This window comes from Taeniopygia guttata, chromosome Z, assembly GCF_048771995.1.
Source record: "Taeniopygia guttata chromosome Z, bTaeGut7.mat, whole genome shotgun sequence".
Lineage (NCBI taxonomy): Eukaryota > Metazoa > Chordata > Aves > Passeriformes > Estrildidae > Taeniopygia > Taeniopygia guttata.
The window spans coordinates 75538268-75560692 of record NC_133063.1 but is presented as its reverse complement, the minus strand read 5'-3'; the positions used below and the strand labels follow the sequence as shown (position 1 = coordinate 75560692).

At 38.1% G+C, this 22425-nt stretch overlaps 1 protein-coding gene across 3 annotated transcripts in view; it reads left to right on the top strand.

Moving 5' to 3' along the window:
- Positions 1 to 22425, top strand: part of MLLT3 (MLLT3 super elongation complex subunit) — a 120130-nt gene that overhangs the window by 63510 nt on the left and 34195 nt on the right. For 2 of the 3 annotated variants that reach the window (XM_030257497.4, XM_072922781.1), the window contains 3 exons: positions 495 to 638; positions 12454 to 12573; positions 20783 to 21388. In XM_030257497.4, the coding sequence (XP_030113357.1) occupies positions 495 to 638; positions 12454 to 12573; positions 20783 to 21388 (870 nt within the window). The remainder of the gene's footprint in view (positions 1 to 494; positions 639 to 12453; positions 12574 to 20782; positions 21389 to 22425) is intronic. The other variant, XM_072922780.1, reaches the window with a different exon arrangement.

The following is a 22425-nucleotide window of genomic DNA, read 5'->3' as shown; positions in this document are numbered from 1 at the left end:
CAGACCCCATAAGTAGGAGAACAAATGTAGTTGGCTGCCCCAGATTCATACTTCCCTCTTTCTATAACTTTTGAAGAAATCAATTGTTTGGTTGCAGTGGAGAAATCTGTGTTCTTACTTACTGCGCTGTGTTCAGTACTCTCCAGGGCTCAGAAATGTTACTGTGTTTTTGAATGAGTTACCTTGTGTCAGCTGAATCATGATACTTGCCTATGTGCCTGTCTGTAGCCTTGGCCAAACATGACTTAACAGTGTCAAGTAAGCCTCGTAAGGATTTCATCAGATTCATGCATTTTCCCTTGTGTTGTCATGGGCTGATAGGAGCTTCTCTGCTTCTCTGATTTACTGTAGCTCAACTGACACTTGGTAAAGTCCATGTCTGTCTGAGAACACAGAGAATGGTTTTAAATTATTTAATATTAATTGACAGCCTTTGTTTTCAACTTAGTTAGTTTTGTGCTAGATGTTTCTATCTGGTTATTTTCAACCCTCAGGAAGAACCTAAGAAAGTTCGATTTGACTATGACTTATTCCTGCACCTTGAAGGCCACCCACCTGTAAATCACCTCCGCTGTGAAAAGCTCACATTCAACAATCCGACAGAGGAATTCAGAAGAAAGCTGCTAAAGGCAGGAGGGGTGAGTCCTGCACCCATGTCAAAAGCCATCACAATATAGATGTTGCAACTTGTTGCTGGTGCATGATTAGTATAATGAGAAAGATTAACCTAACAGTGAAATTAAGTGAAGCGTTCTTGTGATTAACTTTATACACAAGTTCGGGACGTGTCTTTAAGTGGAATGGGTGAACAAATGAGCATGTGCATTCCTTAAATACACTGTAGTGTGATGGAAGTAATAAGAAAATAAAATGTCTTTCATTGAAAGAGGTTCTATAGTTCTATATAAAGCAAAATAATTTCTGTAGCTATAAGGTAGAACAAGTCAAAACTCTAACTATAAACAAACCTACTTAAATCTATGTAATATGTTGCACAGTCTGAATCACAAAAGTGTACTGACTTCTTTATGTGTTGACAGAATTAAGTGATGTGAAAAAGCCAAAAGGAAGTTTGCCTATTTGGAGGGATGAGAGGGCCCAAAAGGCCAAACCTTTAGGTTTATGTTTTGTCTGTAAAACTGTTCTGCTATGTTTCACACAATGATAATGTAAGTCATTCCTTCAGGGACAATCAGAGACTCAGCCATGAGGTCTGCTCAAGACTTGACCCTTCCTTGCTGGGGTGTGAAGCTCTCCCTGGGCTCTGCTCCACTGCTAGGCTGTCTTCATGGGCCCGAGCGTCTCATGTGTTCAGCTGGGCTGCTGCCTCTTGCCTCCTTCCACACGCCCATGTCTCCTTCCACACGCCCCTGTGTCTCCTCTGTTCCCTCTGATCAGTGCCGTGCTGATGGGAGGGAATGGAGGAGCTCAAGCCCTTATTGGATGCTCCTGAAGCCATCCCTCCTTCCAGCTAAGCCAGCCCTAGGCCTGTAGCTGCTTCTCGCTGCAGTCTCCAGCCTCACGGTCTCAGTTACCTCCCCTCTCCTCCCACATTTTGTTGCAGGTGGTTGTGTTAGAGATCCAAACTGTAGGGAGTATGTAGATAGGGTCTGAAAAAACCCAAGCAGAGGATATAGTTCTCATCCTCCCCTGGCTCCCAGTGCTGTGACCACCTCACAAGAATTGGACACTGATAGCCACTGTTGCTGCCCAGGCACCTCTGTTACTGCCTGGGCTCTGCTTTGCTGGGGCAGTTCTTGGTATTTGGCATTTGTCCTCATTTTATTTTGTGAGGCTGCTGTTAACCTATTCTTCCAGACTGCCTGGGTCCCTTCTGCAAGACCGGCTTGCTGTGAAGTGTCAGATACTTTGCTTCCCAGTTGACTTATTTGCAGACTGCATGAGTGTATTTTGCCTCCTTTACCAAATCACTGATACAGATATTAAGAAAGCCTTCATGCTGTGAAATTTCAAGTTTTAATGCCAGTGCCTGTCTTTCATTTGAATCAGCTGTAACAAAAGTGGGTAACCTTTTTTGGTACTTTTAGATAATAGTGGGTTTTGGTCTGGAGATAAGAGGGAGCTAGTGTGAGAATCTTCAGTCTGCTGAAGAGAATCTTTGAAAACAAAGCAAAACCAAGTAGCATATATAGTCTGAAAGACCCTGTTGGCCTCCTGATGAACGGAACTGTTACAACTATAGTTACATTGAAAAAGAAGCATGTGCAGTATTTTCTGTTTGCATTGATAAGGTGCAAGTGACTTTTTAGTGTGTTTGCAAATTGAGATTGCATTCTGGAAAACTTTATGAGCCATTGCTTTAATATTTGTTAACGACAGACTGGATAAGATTCGTGAGTTTTAACAAAAAGCGCAATAAATTTAAGTAATGCCAGCAGAGAATTTGGAGTTGAGGACTAATGGTTAAAAAGGTTAAAATAGGAAGCTTCCTTTTTATTGCTAGTTTTCTGAACCTTTTAATTTTAGGTTTCTTGAGTTAACAAAAGCAAGAATGTTGCCTAAGTGTGAACAACAAAATGTGGTATGTTTTGATCAAACTCTTTCCCTGTATATAGGGAATAACCAGTATGGTCATTCTTATAATGCATTGCTTCATTGCTCTTTTGTCTTCTGCATGTTTCAGACTGCATGGCTTTTTCCTTTTTTCAATTTTCCCAATTTCTTTCCAAGAAATTAATACCTTGTCATGAAGTGATCAGTTTTCTGTATCACTCTATGGACTTTCTGACTTGGGAGTTTATCTGATCAGCTTGGCAGAAATAATGTAATAGCATTCTGTCTGTCTTGTCCCTAAAAGTTTCTCTGAAGTGCTTACATCTCCTGGTGTTAGAAAGCCCATTATGCTTTCTGAAATACCGAAAACAGGCTTTTTTGAATCCTGTAGAAACCCTGAAAAGCTGACTTTCCTTTCCTTGTGTGTTGGAAGTGACTCTCCTTTCCAACATCAATCTGTTGTCTGTTCTACAGATAGCATTAACTCATTTGTAACTTCCATGCTTTAAGCTGAGAAAAGCATTTACAGGCTAATAAAGTATGAGATGGATTTCACACTCACAAATAAGTCCAAACAATTAATACTTCTAGCTTATGGCTGCATCCAAGAAAAAAGTAACAGTAACAGGTTGCTGAATTTTGATAGGCAGGGTGTCTGGCAAAATTAAGATCATGTCCTTCAAAATGAATGAAATGCCATATTAATGTAAAACAGTGGTAGCATTGAGTAAAAGCCTTTAACATGGTGGACGTCTGCTTGCATGTTTTAAATAATGGTCTAAATTGCTTGATTTCTATGCACCTTGGAATCTAGATTCCTCTTCCTCTGTACATGGGCTGCCTGATGTGATCTACAAAACATGATTATTTCTCATTTGCATATACATATGCATATTTCAAATAGTATGTCCCTTCTGGAGGGAAAAGTGTAGGCTCACCTGGTATTTGCATGCTACCACATTCAGTATAGTCTTACCTCTGTGTTTGTCTTTTGCTGCAGATTCCTTGAATTATCTGTTGGATGCTCCTCACTCCCCTTTTCAGTTATGTATGTCTTATGTATGTCATGTATGTCTTATAGCCTCTGGAACGTGAACTAGTCAAGGTTATTTGCTACAGCAAATGATAAGAAAGTTTCTTACCCTTCTTGATCCTTTGTGTCCAGTAAGATCTGTCTGGCTATCCTTTAGCTCACTGAGAGTAAGAGTAACATTGGGATATCACAAATGATTAAAATGTCAGAACTCAACTGTAGTACAGCTTTGCCACTGTGGCATTTGAGTTAGGCAAACAGGACATTTAGGGTAGTACCAATCATGTAGATTAGCTCTGTGGAATATTAGTATCTTAGCATTTTATTTAATATCACCGGAATTGAAGCATTAATGTACAGTCAGTCTTCATTACTGGGAGTTCACCAGCTTGCTGATTTCTTTTCCAAGAGGCAGTTACATTTTCAGGCCTTAGAAGAAGGATTTGGTTTGGCTTTAGAGATTCTCTAATCAGGAATGTAAATAGAAACCTTTGGTTCTGTCTTAGGCTGTATCCAATTGGCAAAGTTTTCCACCTTCAAAAATGTATTTTCTACACTGAACTTCCCACAGCCCCTTGAAAAGATTTAGTTATACTCAAATCCATCTCTACCATTTTCCTATTTTCAGTTGACTTATTCTTGTAATAAAAAAAAAAAATAAAACATTTTCAAAGTTATACTGGACAAATTCAACCAAACCATACATTGTTTAGGTTCTATACCTTTGTATATGTTCTGAATTACATTCCTTTTACAAAGGTTTGCTGTGGAAATTATGCCACTGAGAGTTTTCTCTACCATTTACTCAGTGTAGTACCTCATCATCTGTAGTTACCAGTTATAGATGTATACCCAGATGAATTAGCAACCTGTTGCTTGAAATCCCCAGGGATACCCTGGATACAGGTGACTACTTTTAGTTGATCTGTGTCTTTCCAAGGAAGTCATCAAGCTTCTGGAAGTGAAAGAACTGTATACATACAGTTTCCTACACAGCTCATCCTCTAGGCACAACATGAAATTATGCCTGAGTAGGATTAAAATTTTGATCATGTGAACACCAGTAAGTGTTGACCTTTATGTGGTCATTCCTTCCTGGATTTTTCAGTCACCTTTTGTGATCAGTTTCAGCCTTAAAATATGAGAGACCCTGAGGAAAAAGAGTTTGCACAGGGATTGCTGCATATGGATTTTGCAAGAAAACTGACACTGGGAAATTATAGTGATTGAAAAAAACCTTCAAATTCGATGTAGATTTTGATTGCTGAATCCCACGGAAAACACAAATAAAGTCTGATTCCATTAATATATTATTTTGTCAGTAGCACTGGTTCTATTGCTTTTTTGGCTTGCACGTTTTTAAATTGCAAGAAAAAAATTGAAAATTACACATAGTCTTTTTAGTGAGCTAGTAAAAATAAATTAATTTTGGACATGCTGAATGATAGCTACCTAACATTTTAGAATTGAATTTTGCCACTGGAAAAAAATATTTGCTCAGGCATCACTTGTTTGAATATGATGTTACAAATGACTTAATTTCAATTCTTGGCAGTAAAAGTAGTGAAAATATTTTCAGTCTACAGTAAGATACCAGTTTCATACTGCCCTCTCTCTCCTAGCTACAAATACATAAATAAAAATGTTTTTATTGTTTTGCAAGTTTAATTGGAAGTTAAACATTACTGCCTCTTTGGCAGGAGACTCAAAATTAGTTGTTTAATCCAGGAATATATAGACAAAATTTAATAGCTGACTTTTCTTTCCTAAAAAGAAAAGACTTTTCTCTGCCCCTAAGAGAGCAGTTAACACTCTAAAATTCACTGCTTTATTGCAAATGCAAAGGGCTGTTAATGGTTTGAGGCTTCATGTTTAGAGGATGCAAGAAATAGGTCACTTTTAGAGGAGCAGTGATTCTATTTAGCAACAGATGAGTCCTTTTCTGTTGCTTTCTGTAAAATTCGTTAGGAAATATAAGAGCACTGCTTGTAACAAGACAGCACTTTTCTTAAAGACAGTTAATCTGTTAATGAAAGAGAAACAAAGACTTATTCTGAAAGGGATGCAGTTTTTTGAGAAAATTATCAAGGTAAAAATGTAGGTTTTGCCAAAACCCACTGCACTCTATTGTTTGAGGTTTTTTCATATCTTTGTGGTTTTATTGTTTAATGTTTGAGAAATGTCTTTTCAGTCAGTTGAGATGTCTGCATAGTGCCAGTTTTAAAACCTATGTTCATAATCCATGTAATGAAGATGAAATTGTGGGGATTTCCCTTCCTGGCAAATTCCTCTGTATCAGTTGGAATAGTTGGCTTCTACCCAGAACCAGCCTTAGGTATAATGCTGCTCTAGGGAAGGGATTATTTTTAATCTTGTGCTTTTCATATTTAAGTAATTAAATTTTCTTGAACGACATATTACTTTACTTTCAAGCGAATAACTTAAAGGTTTTTTATATTGGTTTAAATATAAATAATAGGTTTTCAGGATGACTATATTTTTTAGCTAATGATTTATATTTTGGAACTTCAGCCTTAATGGGACTTGTACTACTGCTATGTTTTTCTTAGCAGCATATTATCCTCTGGAATTTTGAAATATAGATCTGTATACCCATGTTGCATAGCTTGTGCTGGGTCCATACTGATTTTTCATCACCATGACTTTAGCTATTAGTGTTGCAGTGGTCATTTAAAATCATTACTACTTTCTTCCCCATATTTCAGATATTTCATACTCTTCAATGTTTAAAGAAGTGATGTGTAGGAGCATGTTGTCACTATAAAATGACACAGGGTGGGACAACCCAGAGCCAAAGAGGTCCAGTTGTCTGCTACTGATGCATGATGAGTATAATTCATGTTGAGTGCTGCAGAAATGTAGTAATGGTTCATTTTTTCCCAGAACTCTTAACAGATGTCTTGTAGCTTTTACTGAAAGTGCTGTTGGAATTTTTCTGCAGCACCTGTGGTAAAGCTCACTGCCTTTTCTCAATATACTGTATGAGGGTGTTCTTTGATGAGCTGCTCAGTAAATGAAACTGCAACAGGCAGCTTGGTGTGGATCTGATTATAGCAGCTTTATTGATGACCTCCTTTCATTCAGGAAGATGAAAAGCTAGGAGACAGGCAACAGATATGTGAAAGTGGCTCATTCACTTGCATGAGCTCTAATGTGGATTAATAAGGAAATTGTGTTGATCTGGACCTATGACAGCTCACATAGTTCCTGACTAAATATATATGTGGGGTGGTAGATCTGTGACTCCTGTGTGCCGAGATTGGCACAATCGTAGATTAGTTTCAGTTGGAAGGACTTTTACAGGTTATCTAGTGGGCAGGGACATGTCCAACTAGATCATGGTGCTCAGAGCCCCATCCACCTGACCTTCAGTGTTCCAGGGATGGGGTGTCCATTCCCCATAGACTATGGGGGAATGAATTCTATCCCTCAGTGCACTGTGTTCCAGTGGTTCACCACCCTCATCGTAAAAACTTACTTTATTATAGCTAGTCTAAATTCACCCTATTTAAGTTTCCAACTACTATCTTTGTAGTTGGAATAGTATCTTTGTACTATCATCCTCATAGGGAGGATGCTCCATTCTTCTAACCATGTTGGTGTCCCTCCTCTGGACTTGCTCCATCAGGTCCATGTCCTTCCTGTGCTGGGACCCCAGAGCTGATGCAGCCCTGCAGGTGGGGTCTCAGCAGAGCAGAGCAGAGGGGCAGAATCCCCTCCCTGGCCCTGCTGCCCACGCTGCTCTTCATGCAGCCCAGGACACGTTTGGCTTTCTGGGCTGTGAGTGCCCATGGCTGGGTCATGTCCAGCCTCTCACACACAGCACCCCCAAGTCCTTCTTCCCAGAGCTGCTCTTCATCTCCACTTGTTTGTCCCACAACCTAGACTGGTACTAGAGGTTGCCCTGGCCCAGGTGCACTTGTAGTAATGTGCAATAAAAGGAGATCAGCTTTCCATGGAACATTTAAAGATTGTTCCACATTCCTCATGCTATAAGGACATGAAAAGCAAGGTTTTGTTTTGAAAGTGAGTTTTTCATGTTGGGTACACAGGTACTCCGTGTTGTCAAGCCTGTATAAATGCTGTCTCCAAAATGTCAGTTTTTTCTTTTTTGTAAGGAAACTTCAGAATAAATTGTTAGTAGGTTTAGTACAAGCTATAATATTCATTAGGTATTGCAATTTCATAATTTTCCCCAAATTATGGAAGAGGAATAGCGGAGGAGAATTCCCTGATTATATGATGGTAATTGATAGTGCACAGTTGTTCCCTGATCCATTCCTTTTTCAGAAGTGCATGTAACTACTTTATTAAATGCATGGCAGTTTTTCTTTCCATAGCATTCAGTTGTCTTGAGTAGCAGATTGGAATGTCCTTAGAAATACCCTGAGAGAAAATTTGTACAAGGGAAGATATTGTTAGGGTAATGGAGACTGGCTTACTGAAAGGGTAAGTTTAGATATTAGGAGGAAATTATTTACTGTGGGGGTGGGGAGGCACTGGAACAAGTTGACCAGAGAAGTTGTGGATGCCCTATTCCTTGGAGTTTGGATGGCAGTTTGAGCAACTTGATGTAGTGAAATGTGTCCCTGCCCACAGCAGGGGTGTTGGAACAAGATGATATTTAATGTCCCTTCCAACCCCAACTGTTCTGTGCTTCTTAGATGCCAGCAGCTCAGATACTGGTCACTTCAGGTTGATTATTCCTACTGAATAATGTGAATATCAGTGGATCTCCTCTATGCACTGATTTTGGGGAAAAAGTAGGTTTTCCTTTGCCCTTGCAAAGTTGTTTTTCATTTAAAGCAACTGGTAGACAAAGGTCTTAAATGCAAGCTTAACAGCTGAAGGACATAGTGAAGTGAGTTTTTTGTGAACTAGAGGCAATTTGAGCAAATTTGTGAACTAGAGCAGAGCGATTCGATTATGTGAGAGAGATCAGCAGCCCCTCCTCGAGGAAGTTGTGGTCTGCAGTGGAGTCATCCCTCAGCCTTCTGTTCTCTAAACTAAAAAACTCAAGTGATGTCAGCTGCCTTTCACCCTGCTGGTTGCCCTCCTCTGTACACACTCCTGTAGTCTGATGATGTCCTGCTTGTGCTGAGGTGCCACAGCTGCCTGCAGGACTCAAGGTGATGCCACACCAGTGCAGACTAGAGTGGCATAATCACCTCTCTTGAAATGTTTCTCCATACAGCCTATTCTGCTGTTCCTGTGTTATTTGTACCCTAGTATTAAACTGTGAAACCAGTTATTCTCCCTTGGTTGTCTTTCTAGTGCTTATCCAGTACCAGGTATCCTAAAGCACACTTTTTAAAAACCCTTAAAATATTTGTGAACAAGCCCAGCTAATGCCCTCATTTTACACAATGTTACTGTCACCATTTGCCCCATGAAAGACAAGCTTTGAGATTAGCTAGATCTCTGTTCTGTTAAAAAAAGTCAAGCAAAATCTTTGAGGGAACAGCAAAACTGTAACTAGAACTTTTTTTTTTTTACATATTGTTGAATTCAGAGTGTTGCTATATGGTTGTTTAAAGTGATTTGTTTAAAGATTGCTGTTGTCTCACTTTCATTGACACCAGTCAGTATCTTATTCCACTAGTCTGGCTAATCCCACTTCGCTGCTGACTTCAGAAGAGACCGAGAAGAATTAGTCCTGGGTTTTGTCACTGAAGTGATTCATTGTGGGTCCAGCCAAATACCAGCTGCAGGTATCCTTGGCTGCTTGGCTCAAGCATGGGCTACAGTTCCCCTCTCTTGAGCTGTATCTCTAGGCAGCTGTCAGACAGCAGGGCAATTGCAATGCAGGGAGGGAGAAAAAAAGTTAAATTGCATATAGGCTGCGTTAGAGAGCTATTCCTATGCTATCAGTGAGCTTGCATTCTTGCTGCAGTAGTGTCTAGCTGTGATATGCTTATTCCCACCTTTTCCATCTTAGGTGTAGCCTTGGTTTAATAGAGGCACATATATAGATACACCCACAGTCAAGCAGTGTGTGTTGCCAGTGGTAGAAGCAATGTGAAAGTAGGGTCTTACTCTGAAAGCTGGTGGAAGTACATGTGCCAGCCTGTGATTCTGTGTTTGACTAGTGCAGGGATGAAGGGCAGCTACCCACTGCAGAAATTGCTGTAATTCTGTCAGCTGAGATCTTCCAGTAAACTTAAACTGGATGTATAGTTGCCATTTCCCTAAATTTAGCCAAAACAGAAATACATATTAGTTCAAAAAGGTGTTGCTAATATAGGGTCTTTCTACATAGATGACAAAGAAAACAAACATGTTAGATGTTATTTAGCACTAATATGAATGCCTTTATTTGAGAGATTGAAGTAATTTCTTTTTTATTTTTTCTGTGATATAATGGCCTTAAATGAGGAGCATATACTTCTTCTGTCAGAAACCTGTTTGGAAGAGAAGTGTGTATTTTTTATTATAGGGGCAAAAGAGTTAATTTTACCTGAGACTTTTTGGTCTCTTGTCATCTTTTTGTCAGCTTTAAATATGGTATAGTCTGTAGTCTGTCTTAACTGCATGCATTGTTAATCACATTAAAATTTTGAATTTACAGTTGCTATTTTTATAGGGTTTATGATGGATTCAATACACTGAATTTTTTAGGGTTCATGGTTTGGTATGTCCAGATTTTATTTTCTAAAACCACTACAGGATTTATTTTATTCTGTGTGTAACAGGAGATTTGCCAAATCAGACCTCACATGGTATTAATGCTGTTCATCCCATCCCTCTGAATCTTCCTGTAGACTGTCATCCTGTTTTGAAACAGTCTGCAATATGGAGACTGTTAATGGTCAAATACTTGCCAGAAAATAACATAACTTAGAAGTCCATGCACTTTGAAAAAAGTCAACTTTCTGAGAATGCCTGTGTACATACAGTCATGAATATATGAATACTTATAAACTGAAATGTTTTTGAATTTAAAAAAGAAAATTTATGCAGTGGTTAAACCTCAGTGAATTTATTTCAGTGGATCAGACTTCTATGCTTCAGGGAGAAAACGACAGCTTCCAACACTAGGAGAAAGAATTCCTGGCAGAGCTTTTGTTTCTTTGATTTTAATTTCAGGGTAGGGCAAACCCTGATCCTCCTGACTAAATTTTTCTTCTACATGGATATGCATCTTTTTGTCATGTGAATGTATGAACAAAACTATTTTGGGCAATAAAACATCTGCTTAAACTCTGTAATTAATAAGTAACTTTGCTTTTTCTGAATGACTTTGATTTTATGCAAATTATATGTTCTGTTATATTTGTGGCTTTAAAAAATACTGCAGAGTTTGACTTAAAGAGCAACACTATTTAACACCCATTTGACATCCTCTGTGAGAGAAAGTAATGCTAAATACATTCATTTTCTCACCTGTTGCCCAGGTTTATGGTATGCACATGTGGCTATATTTTCCTACTGGCTGATTGTTCTTTGTTAGCTTGTGCCTTCTCTTGTATTCATCTGAGTTTAATGCAACCAAAGATCTTGGCAAATTGACATAAGAAAGTATTTCTCCTACTAAAGGATCACTTAACTGTGATTCACAATAGCTAATTACAGTCAACAGTGCCATGATTGCAAGAAGGATGTCATTACTTTTGGACAGATGATTTTTCAGAGCTTTGGCTTTTGGCAGGCTCTAGTTTAGAGCAGTGTAATTGCCTTATTCCTCTGCCTTTGGCATTTAGCTACAGTGTTGAAAACAGGTTGATAAAAAGAGTTTTTTATTACCTAGACATGTCTCTTAATATTCTCCAAGCTACCATGCATCTTTTGAGCAAAGTGGTCTGCAACAAGATTCATTTTGAGTGGTGTTTAAATAATAAGGTTTTTTTTTTCAATTGAAAGCCTGTCTTTAGGAACCTGTAGGCAATAAAATATCATCCTGATTTGGAGAGGTAACATTGGAATATACATATCTGTGTCCTTGATTTCCCTGAATTTTTAGTGTAATGTATATGAGGCATGTGATGGGTCAGCTCATTCCTGTCCCCTGAGTCAGAGGATGTTTTGGTCATCTGAAGAGGCAAGGATAACCACATAGAATATCCACAAAACCAGTGTCACTTTGTGCATGGGAACCTTTGGGAAGAGAGACATGTTTCCTTGAAGGTGTAGAGCTCTGCATCTTCTTTCCAGCTTTGCAGGGCTTGTCAGACAGGTAAGCTGTCTCTAGCATTTGGAACCTTGAACCAATAGATAAATGAATGGCTGTGGAATCATAAAATTCAGACAGAGCAGCACTGTAGAAGAAGACAAGATCTTAACTGGGTTCCCACAGATGGAAGGAATAATCTACAGTCAGGTAACTGCTCAGTAATAGCTGCTTTACTTGTGCTTTCTGAAAATGATATGTTTGTTCTTAAATCTTTAAAATCAAGAAAGGGAGCTAGACCCTCTTAACAGCAAACTGGCTGCTTGCTTACCAGCCACACAGTTTACTGTACTCTAGGTAACACAGAAGCCTGAAGTTAGAAGCTGAAATTAAAGCCATACTGCTTTTACTTTAAAACCTCAATCTGTTTTTACAGTGTACCTTTGTGGTGGGTTAACCTTGGCTAAGATGGTTAGTCACTCACTTTGCCTCCTCTGCCTCTCAGGGAAGGGAGAGAGGATAGGCTGGGAAGGCTCATGGTCAGGATACAGACAAAAAGATTGCTTACCAGTTAATATCATTGGAAAAAAACAGATTTTTTTTTGCAGGGGAAATGCATTATTGATAATGAGTGTGATTTCATTAAACTCCCCCCTCTTGAGAAGAAACATGGATATTTTTTGCTGGACTTTTATTCTTCTACCAGTGTGATTTGCTAGGCAGGTGAGAGTCTGCTCTTGTTGGTAATGTTTACTGACGTGGTTCCCTCTTACAACAGATGATGGTAATGTCAGATGGCACATCGTTTTCTTCAGGGCAGAGCCTTCATCTCCCCAGCCTTCCCAGTAACTCCCTGTCTTTTTCTGAAGTGAAGAAGAAATCATCTCATGGGCCAAAGGTGAGACTTATTTCACTACAAGATAGTTGAGCCAAAAGTGCTTTTCCTGGTAATTAAAAAAAAAAATCTACCTGTTTTTTGCAATGTTTTAATTGCTAGCAGGTCTTGACATTTCTTTGCTCAAGATAGCAAATGGGTGCTGGTGACGGTTCTCTGTTTTTCTTACTTGTACAGCTGTTTTCCTCCTGTTCCAGGAGTTGTAATGTATCTTGTAGAGTTAGAGGATTACAGTGATGGAAGTGTGATCTATAGAAATGTAAAGAATATGAGATAATACTATAATAATAATAATTTCATTTATTAAGCATTTTTCAGGATAATTGTGTAGAGTGGAACTTGAAGCTTTGTTGTTTAGGATTTTTAGTTTTGTTTAAATTTGAGAGGTTAATTCTTCCCCTGATATTTCAAAGAAAGTAATGTGTCACTGGTCTCTAGGACATCAAATTTTGAATCCCCAACTTAAAATGTAGTAAAAAGGTATAGTCCATGGAACCACTTGAGTAACACAAGTGGACCTTTCTGAAATAGCAAATAATTTCTTGACAAATTGAACTAATGGTATGGGAAAATAAAGGAGCTTGTTGTTGTTTATTCACATAAGAAATACAATGCAGGCCTTTTCTCCATTCTGTTAAATTGTTTGGCTTTTCATTTTCTTTTATAGTATCTTGTAGATTTGAAGTATGTCACTTAATCTTGCAGTGCATGTACTTAAAGGGGCAATACCCATTTTTATTAATAACTTTCATGTTCACTCGCTATGCCAAATCTTGTACCTTGCAAGAATTGTCAGGTAGACAGAAAAGATACACAATAAGCAAGAGCAGGCAAAAAAAGTTCTTTAACATGTCTCTGCCTGGTGTACATTGTACATCAGAGCCTCACAATCTCTAATGCAGGTGGTCTTGCAACATTTAAAAAATACATTGAAGTGTGGTTATTTTCCTAATGAGATGCTGAGGTATAATCTGAGGATTAAACTGAAGGTGCTTATTTTGGCATGCTGAAATGAGTGCTTAATGCCTCAAAAGAAAGAAGCTGGGTACGCCTGGTGCTGAAGCAAGGTGCTGCTGGTTACACTAGGATGTATCTCCATGTAATTGGATACCAAACATGAGTTACTCTGACACTTGACCATCTCTAGTTGGGGTTCTTATGTTGTTAGTAGGTAGGACTCTAGAGTTCATTTTCCAATCACTTCTAAAGAGTCAGCTGTAATGTTGATTCACCCATGCCTTGCTTTCCATGCCAAAGCAGGTGTGCTGAGGCTTGGGTTAATAAGCAACCTAAACACCCCTAGAAGGACTTCAAAGAGGTACTGACATGATACTGAATCCTGTACTAATTCTCTGCCTAGTAACTGTACACCATGGTAAGTCTTGAATCTCATTTTTTTGTAGGTAAGTGTAAGCCTCGGCAGTAATTTTCCAAACTGTATTTAGACAGTGAATTTCGATCTGATGTGGAAGATTGGCAAGTGTGGAATGTGATGTTGTGAAGGAGGGTGAAGTGTGTATTTGCTGGACTCATCCATATAAACTATTGCTTGAAATCTTTCAGTTTTTGCTGAAGCAGCTCAAACATCTGCAGAGAGTTCGGCCCATACCATGCAGCTATGTGAGTCTAACCTGAGGAGGTCAGACATGCATCACATATCAGGATTCCATCGCTAGAATTTTTAATAGTGGGGAGAGGTATTTTTTATCAATACACTGTTTTTTGTCAGTCCATGTGGATAGTTGATTTTTCCTCCCCCCCTCTGCAGTCATTGCTTCACCCTGTCCAACTTGGAACACACTTATGAGCAGTTGTCCTTTTGTCTCATAAATATCTGCCTTGCTGAGAATCATAAGCTATTATTGAGAAATGGAAACACAAGATAACCTTGGATTTAGTGTAGCAGTAAAGTCTGGGGGTTTTGTTACAAGTTCTTGGAGCTGAAAAGCCTTGAATTTTGGTCTTTAGTGTTTTTGTTCTGGTTGGAATGTAGGAAAGTTCCAGCCAATGTACGAATAGATTTTTGGTTTTGTCATTTGGCGTAACCCCGGTGATGGAACAACTTCAGTACCCAGATTTCATTTAAATATACCTCTAGAATAAGAACTGCAAGAAAGTCTTGATAGTTCTTGGGCTTAAGTTGCTTGTCCCAGATGCAAAATTGTACTCCAGATGTCTATACTGGGTGACTTCAGGTTTTTTCTGCTACAGCAATATGTCTTTGATGTGCTTAGCCTAATTTTGGTTTGTTTTGTCTGTGAATACCACAGTTAACTTTGAGGTTAGTTTTAAACTTTGAGTGTGGAAAAAACAGAACCTTATGCTTATCTGTTTGCCACTGCAACGTACCATATAAACTGTGTGGGTAGATAAGAATTTAAGTAACAACAATAAAACCAGTGCAACAAAATGTTATTCTTGGTTTAGCATTCACTTACAAAAAATACAGTACATGAAGTATGAAGTAAGAGACAGCTGCCAGTTTGCTTTCTGTCACGTTCTCTTCTGAAATGTGTATTAAATAGAAATGTTTATATCTCTGAAATGTTTTTTTTTCCATTGAATTTAATAGAAATGGTGTTAGTGAGCCCCAGTATTTTGATTCCAAAACAAAGCTTTAATCTTGGAAGTACAGATGTTGGGCAGAAATGTATGAAAACTTTTACTTTATGCATTTCTTCAGAATGCAAGAATAGCTGCAGATTGGCTGCAAATATTTGTGTTGGTCTAAATCAGTGCTATTGCTATGCCTGTTTGTATTATGTAAATATTAAATGCACAGAATAGAGAAGCAGCTTGGTTAGGTTTTTCAGGGGGATGATTATGTCTTTTTCCAAGAACTGTAGGATTAGCTGTAGAGAAATGAGATTTATTTTATAAGCAAAGAAAACAAAAGCTTTTATTCCTGTGTGTGACCAGAAAAAACATAAATTGTTTTATGCTCCCCCAATTAGCCGTCACTGTTAAACTAGAGAGATTTGTAATTCTCCATCTGCTTCTGATACTTCTGATTTCATTGACCATAACAGTGTGGTGGGCTGGGTTTTTGTGGGAAGCAGGTAAATTCATCTCCTATCTCAGAGTATTTTTGGAGGCTCTCAAAATGTGGTTTTCTTTCTTGTTTTTTTTTTGTTCCCCCCCCCCCCACCCCCATCAGCTAATATTTATATTCAGTAATAAACAAGTTCGTATTCAACAGAGATCTGAATTTACTTGATGAAGGAATTACTTTTAGATATCTTTCTCTTTTCCTCTGGCTTAATATGAACACATTATTTCAGTAGGCATAATATTTTTTTATTAGAAATTAAAATAATGCACATTTTTATGATCACTAGTACTAAATTTGTAATCTAAACTCAGTACAGTAGTCTGACAAGGCTATGCCAATGTGCTCAATTTAATGACTTCATAAAATATAATGAACTGCCCCTGCCCTTCTGCTTCCCCCATCCCTCCCAGGTGTTCAATTTCTTAGTTAGGTTATTAACGCCTGTCAGCAGTTGAGGTTTGTAATGGTTTCCAGAAGTTACTGCTTATTCAATCTCACGTTAAAACAAATTGGGCATTCCATTTCGTGGTGTGAAGTCAGAACTGTAACATGTACAGTTCAGCATCATTTTTTGCCCTGTAGTTACAGAATTGTTTTAATCTGCAAATATATTACCTATTGGGCAGCTATCACAGTTCATTTGTGTCTCTCAAATTTACAGGACAGTGTACTCTGTGATTTAAACTTTCATGAGCTCGTTAAGAAATACAAAAACACAACAAACAGTTGGATCCCATTGCCCAGATTAGCCTATAAAGTCAATTTATCTCCCAAATCACAAAGTTTCTTAGTTTATAACCTGTAACTCTTAATCCATGCAATTGGGAGCCATAAAAAAATAAAGTTATCTAGCTGAGTGTGAGGGTGCTGATCCTTCCTTCTTTGTCACAGTGTGGCATGCCCTGTTTCACAGAGGGAAGTGTGAAAGCCTGAGCAATTAAGCTGGTAGGGAATCCATGTCAAAAGTTGGGCTTTATTTTTGATAAGGCGATTTTTTCTGCCTTCCAGATTGGAGGTATGGTTTATGTAATTCCTGTAAGTTAGAAGATGGTGATGAAACTGGCAAAGATGGTGGCTGCAGGAGATAGCAATTTCCAGATGATCCATGGCAGCATAATGGCCTGTTAGCTTTTCTGGTCACCTGTCCTACCTACAATGTGTTCAGTATGCTGCCAGAATGCGTCTTGGGCCTTAGCATGAGCTGTGCTGGCCAAAATAAGAGCAGGAGCTGAGTACAGCAGTCAGAGTAGCACAGGCTTTATTTCCCGATAAAATTTTAGATTTTTATTGTGCTTTCTAAAATACATATTTTGAAGGATACATTAGCCCCTTTCATAGAGCAGTACAGTATATCATGAGCTACTGTATGTACATGGTGTTACTTGGCTGAAGATGACATCTGCAGGTATTTTGACATGCCTATGTACCTGTATTATTCTTTTGCACACTGCTTGTTATGCAACATATCAAAGGCTAACATTGATTTGAGCTTCAATATTTGATGACTACACAAATGTAAGCTACGGTATGCAGATATATTACCTGTCAAAACTCCACGATCCCAGTTTTTCATGTGAAAAGAGTGTTGAGAAAAGAGTGTTTTATTTTACTCAATTTACTCTTATTTCTTGCAACACTTAATAAAGTGGAAAGAAATATTTAAACACGCTGTATGATTCTAATAAATAAGGAAATGGTTTGAAAATGCATTCTAATTTTTATTAAGATCTGTGCTGGCACATGGTACATGCTGGTATATGGTATGAATATTCAGTGACTTTTCATCCCCATCAGCATCCCATGTTCATCATCAGATTTGATATTGTGGGAATCCAGAACTTCCCTCTGGCTGCCCTGGCAGGTCTGGGACCCTGGCAGGGGGTCAGGAACCCCCTGTACAGAGCCCCAAGAGACACTGTCTCTGATCTCTGTCCATGGAAAAGTTTTCAATCTTACAGGATGAATTACAAGCTCTGAGTGTTTGATAAGAGTAATAATTAAGTGTGGCATGGGTGCAAAAGTAAAATTTTAGGATCCTAGATTAGGGGTCCAAAGGGGACAAGATGGAGGAAATTGGGTGTGTTTTGTCCTTTTTCTCCTTCTTCATGCCCTCCATGTTTCACTGTGGTGTTGGCATTTTTCTGTTGGTTTAGGCTGGGGACACACTGTTCAATGTAGGTGACAGATATTGGCACATTATTGTAAATATAGCACAGGTAGTTTCTGGTATTTAATGTTTGTACCATCCCACTGGGGGCAGAGCCCCACACGCTGCCCTGCAGGACAGACCTGCAGCAGGGCAGCAGAACATGTTAGAGATAAGCAAGAATAAACAACCTTGAAAACAGCACAGACAAATTACGACTTCTTCTTTGGCAGCGGGGCTGAAATACAGAGGCTTTTTGCAGTTTCGTTATTATCAATACCGCAGATTCTGACAGATATACTTTACTGGTGGATATAATTTGACTTTTTTTTCTGTCTTAAAAAAAGACAGAATTTAAATCTGAAATCTGTCTTAAAGGTTTCATGTTTCTATAGCTTTCTCCTCTGTCATTGTTGGTGTCTTTTTGGGTCATTGCAGAAATTAAATAAGAAAATATAGTCTTTTTACTTAGAACATGAATGCAGATATAAAAGCTGGGTTGGCTTCTTTTAAGAAAGGGCAATTCTAAAGAAAGCATGTGAGAGGGGTGTATAAATAAATCTCATAAGTATGTCACATATTTGTACTATGATTTCTGTGAAAATATCAGCTTCCATGTTGTAGGAGGGTGAAAAAAGTCTGGTTTGAAATTGAAAATACAGATATCAACTTTCTTTTGGTTTTAATACTACTGTGCCCCAGAACCATTTCCACAGGTCTCATCTGTTGGAAAACTTCTAAAATGAGACTTTCCTTCTGAAATGTAAAATATATGTGCTATATATAAAATAATGTGCTATAAGGAGACCAGTAAGAGAGAATTTCTCTATCTAGTGTAGTAATGACACATATTTTATTCCTCCCCAGGGCAACACTTCTCTGGAATGATAGAACATGATGTGACACTAGAAGCATTAATAATTAGTTCGTAAGTCAACTTTTGGTGCCGGTCTTGCATCAAAGGAAATAGTAAATTTTTTTTTTTTAAACTTAGAGAAGAATGCCAGGAAAAGTCTTATGACTCAAGTAAAACATGTCAAGGAATGCTAAGTGCTTTTTTATTTTTGTTTTTTTAATTGCTGGCCTGGCAGTTGAGGAAGTGCCATATATTTAGACATTCAGATGTCATTATTGTATTGTTCATTGTTGATGCTTCTGGCCAATATTAATGTTGATATATATGTTATATAAATATATAGTTAGTTTACCAAATCTGACACAAAAACATATTTACAGTTCAGATGCAAGAAGCATCTTATAAAAACATGCAATTGAATAATTTATGCAGCACTGTGACTGTTTCACTAAATAAGATAATGAGAATGGAAGAACATTTCTAAGTAATTATTTTTAGCTAATTATTTCTACCTATTGTTACAGGGGAGAAGCACGATACTGCAGTTTCTGCACATGTCTTATGTAGACTTTTCAGGTCCTAGATTATTAAACTCTGATTTAACACATCTTTATTGAACAAGTTATCTATGAACAGGAAGCGCATCAGTGGATGTAGTCTCAGTCTTTCTTTTTCTTCTAATTGACACAACTTCCTTTAACATGTAAATTTTGCCTTGTTTTCTTGGATAGTTTTTTTCGGAGCAATTGTACTCTGTACATTTTTAAAAATTAGTCCTTGTGGGGGATGAGTCTGGCCATGTCCTGCTTTGGTCCTTTATTTTCTGTTCCACATCTACAGTTCTGTCTATGTTGTGGATAAAAAGATGGTTAAGTAAAGGTGGAAGATAAGCTAAGTATGTTTTCCTCTCTACAAATCTGTAAATGTGTGGCAGTTTTAGACAGCCAGATACAAGACATTTACATACACGTCTCTTCTAGGTAAAGGAAATCAATGGGTGTATGCAATACACATTAAAGTGTGCTTTATAATGCTTATAACCAGCCTTGAAGAAAAAGTAAGCAGTGTAAACTTCTTGACCATGAGTTCCTGTAAATTGGAACATCAAACATCACTTTGCAGATCTGAAGTATAAAAATGGACCCTGTCTTGTGTATGTGTGACACGTGTTTAGTGTTTAGAACAGTGCAGTTAGTCTGCTGGGTGTTTTTGAGATACTGAGAGCCCATCGCTGGCAGTTTCCATCAAAGTGGGCAGTGCTAGAACTGTTCCTGTTTAAATATTCCCAGGTGTTAATTGTCATAAAAAAGGATCCTGTATGACCCATTCTAGATGGTTCCTGTATTGCCAGTTCTAGCTGCAGGTGACCTCTTGCCTTGCCACTTCAACTTTTCAGATTCAAATGAGTGAGGAATGATTCTGCACTGCTGTTTCTGGTTTTGCCTCTCCTGTAGCACGTCTGAGTCACCACCTTCTAAGAAACACTTCTCGCTTAAAACAGGTCAATCAAAAAAAAAAAAAAAAAGAAAAAAATTAAAGACTCAGCAGAGATGCCAGTATATTCAAAGAAGGAAGCCTTTTCAGCTTTAGGAGGTTTTCCATAAAATGGCAATGGCTGTTGTCTGTCCAATCCATTCTTCCATAGCCAGGGTGGACCCATGATTGCTATTGTTTATGAGGAAAAGGATCTGGCAAAAGCTGGAAGATCACAGCACAGAAGTCAAACTTTGCCTGAAATGTTGTCATGTTTCCTCTGATCCTGTAATTCTGTTGACATCATATGGTTCATATCTTAATTTTTTATTTGTGATTTTAATTTTCTCATAGCTAATGGTGATGATAAAGATTTCCTCAATGCCTTTATGTTTACCTTACAACGTTTTTTAAAAAGTTATAATGCCTAGAATAAAAACTAGCTTTTATTATAACTTTTTGACAAGCAGCGATAACTGCTCATGTTCCACCAGTTTGTAATAGATGTTTTGACCAAATGTTGGGCTTTCTATCTGTTCTTATATGGTTATTTCTACTCCTGGTTACTCACCTGCAGTTCCAAGTTTTTAATATTAATCCTATGTCCATATTGTCTCTGCCATTTGAGGATTTAACGTTTCTTTCTCTTGCTTTTTAAGTAAAATTTTGCATCTCCTCTTTTCAGGACCCAGCTAGGATTCTGAACATAAATAGCAGCAGCAGTAGTAACAGTTTTTCAAAGACCCAGAAGTTAACAAAGGAGCACAAAGAAAAAAATTCTAAAGACTCAAAAGAACAAAAAAGTGCCTTCAAAGAACCTTCCAGGGAACATAACAAATCTTCCAAAGAATCCTCTAAGAAACCCAAAGAAAATAAACCACTAAAAGATGAAAAAATGGTTCCTAAGATGGCCTTCAAGGAGCCCAAACCCATGTCCAAGGAACCAAAATCTGAAAACATTCCCATCCTTGCCATAACATGTGGGCAGCAGCAAGAAAAGAAGACTCTCACAAAAAGGCCCTCTGTGCTGGACACTGATGAATCTTCTGTAAGAAAAAGAAAAAAACCCAGCTCAGATTCATTATTTAAAAGTTTTCCTAGTGCCCCACCACTGATTCTTACTTGTTCAGCTGACAAAAAACAGACAAAAGATAAGTCTCAGCTCAAGGTGGGGAGAGTCAAAATTGAAAATGATGCACTGGAAAGGAAGACACCTACTCTGCCACCCTTTGATGATATTGTAGATCCCAGTGATTCTGACATGGAGGAAAACGTGTCCTCTAAATCTGACGTAAGTGCTTGTTTGGTTTTGCTTAATACTTTACTCAGTGTTGTATTGAGTATTTGTAGTCTGTGGGACGGCGCACCAAATTTTTGTTTTCCCCTCTTTTTCCTGTCTATTGGCAGATTATCCAAACTGAAGGATGCTGATGGCCATGTTCAAGCTTATGTGTGTTCTAGTTGAATTGTATTGCCTATTCAAATCTAGTCAGTTACTAATCGTCAACATTATGACCATGAGCATATGGGAGATATTGATAAATAATATTACTCTTTTGATGTTCTTTAGAAATTCGTCTTTCTTTTGAGAGAAAAGGAAATGGATTTAAATGCTTCTATTTCACACTCTAAATCTTTGTTTTCAGGTGTTAGAGAGTTCAGTAAACCCATGAAAGGGTTGCAGTGATATCAGAGAGTTACTTGTTTTTTTGCTAAAAGGGGCAGTTCTGTCAATGGCAATTCTGTGGAAGAGGAGGAGTTCCTAGAATCTCACTCTCATGAGGAGAATCTATTACCAAGAAGAAAGACATTTTAATGGAAATTTGCTTTTCTGAAAGTGTTTATCTACTGTTCTTTCTCCTCTGTTTCAAGTATGATTTGCTCTTTAATTTTACAATTAAAATTAGGATTTTAATAATTCTCCTAGCAAACTTTGGTTTTCCCAAGCATCTTTCACAGAGACACGTAGAGAAGGTACGGTAGGAGAAACCTTGTTTGGTGCCATTATTTGTGCTTATGGCTAGAGATGTAGTGTGCATGGTAGAGGTATTCTTCCCAGCCTTTCCTGTTCCATTCTCTTGTTTTTCTGTTTTCTGATTTGTGGCTCTGTTATTGCCATCAGATTCATAACCTGCCTGCCCTCTTTGGAGCAGACAATAAATGCCTTGCTGTGGGGAGGTGTCAACATTAGGTTTTTACTTTGTAGAAACTTCCTGTGAGGGAGAAGGTAATTTACTTCTGAAGTGACCTTTTAATGACTGGTCCCTTAGGGCATGCAAAGGCTGTTAATTTAGAAGGCATACAATAGAACAGGCCTGCTTTACAGCA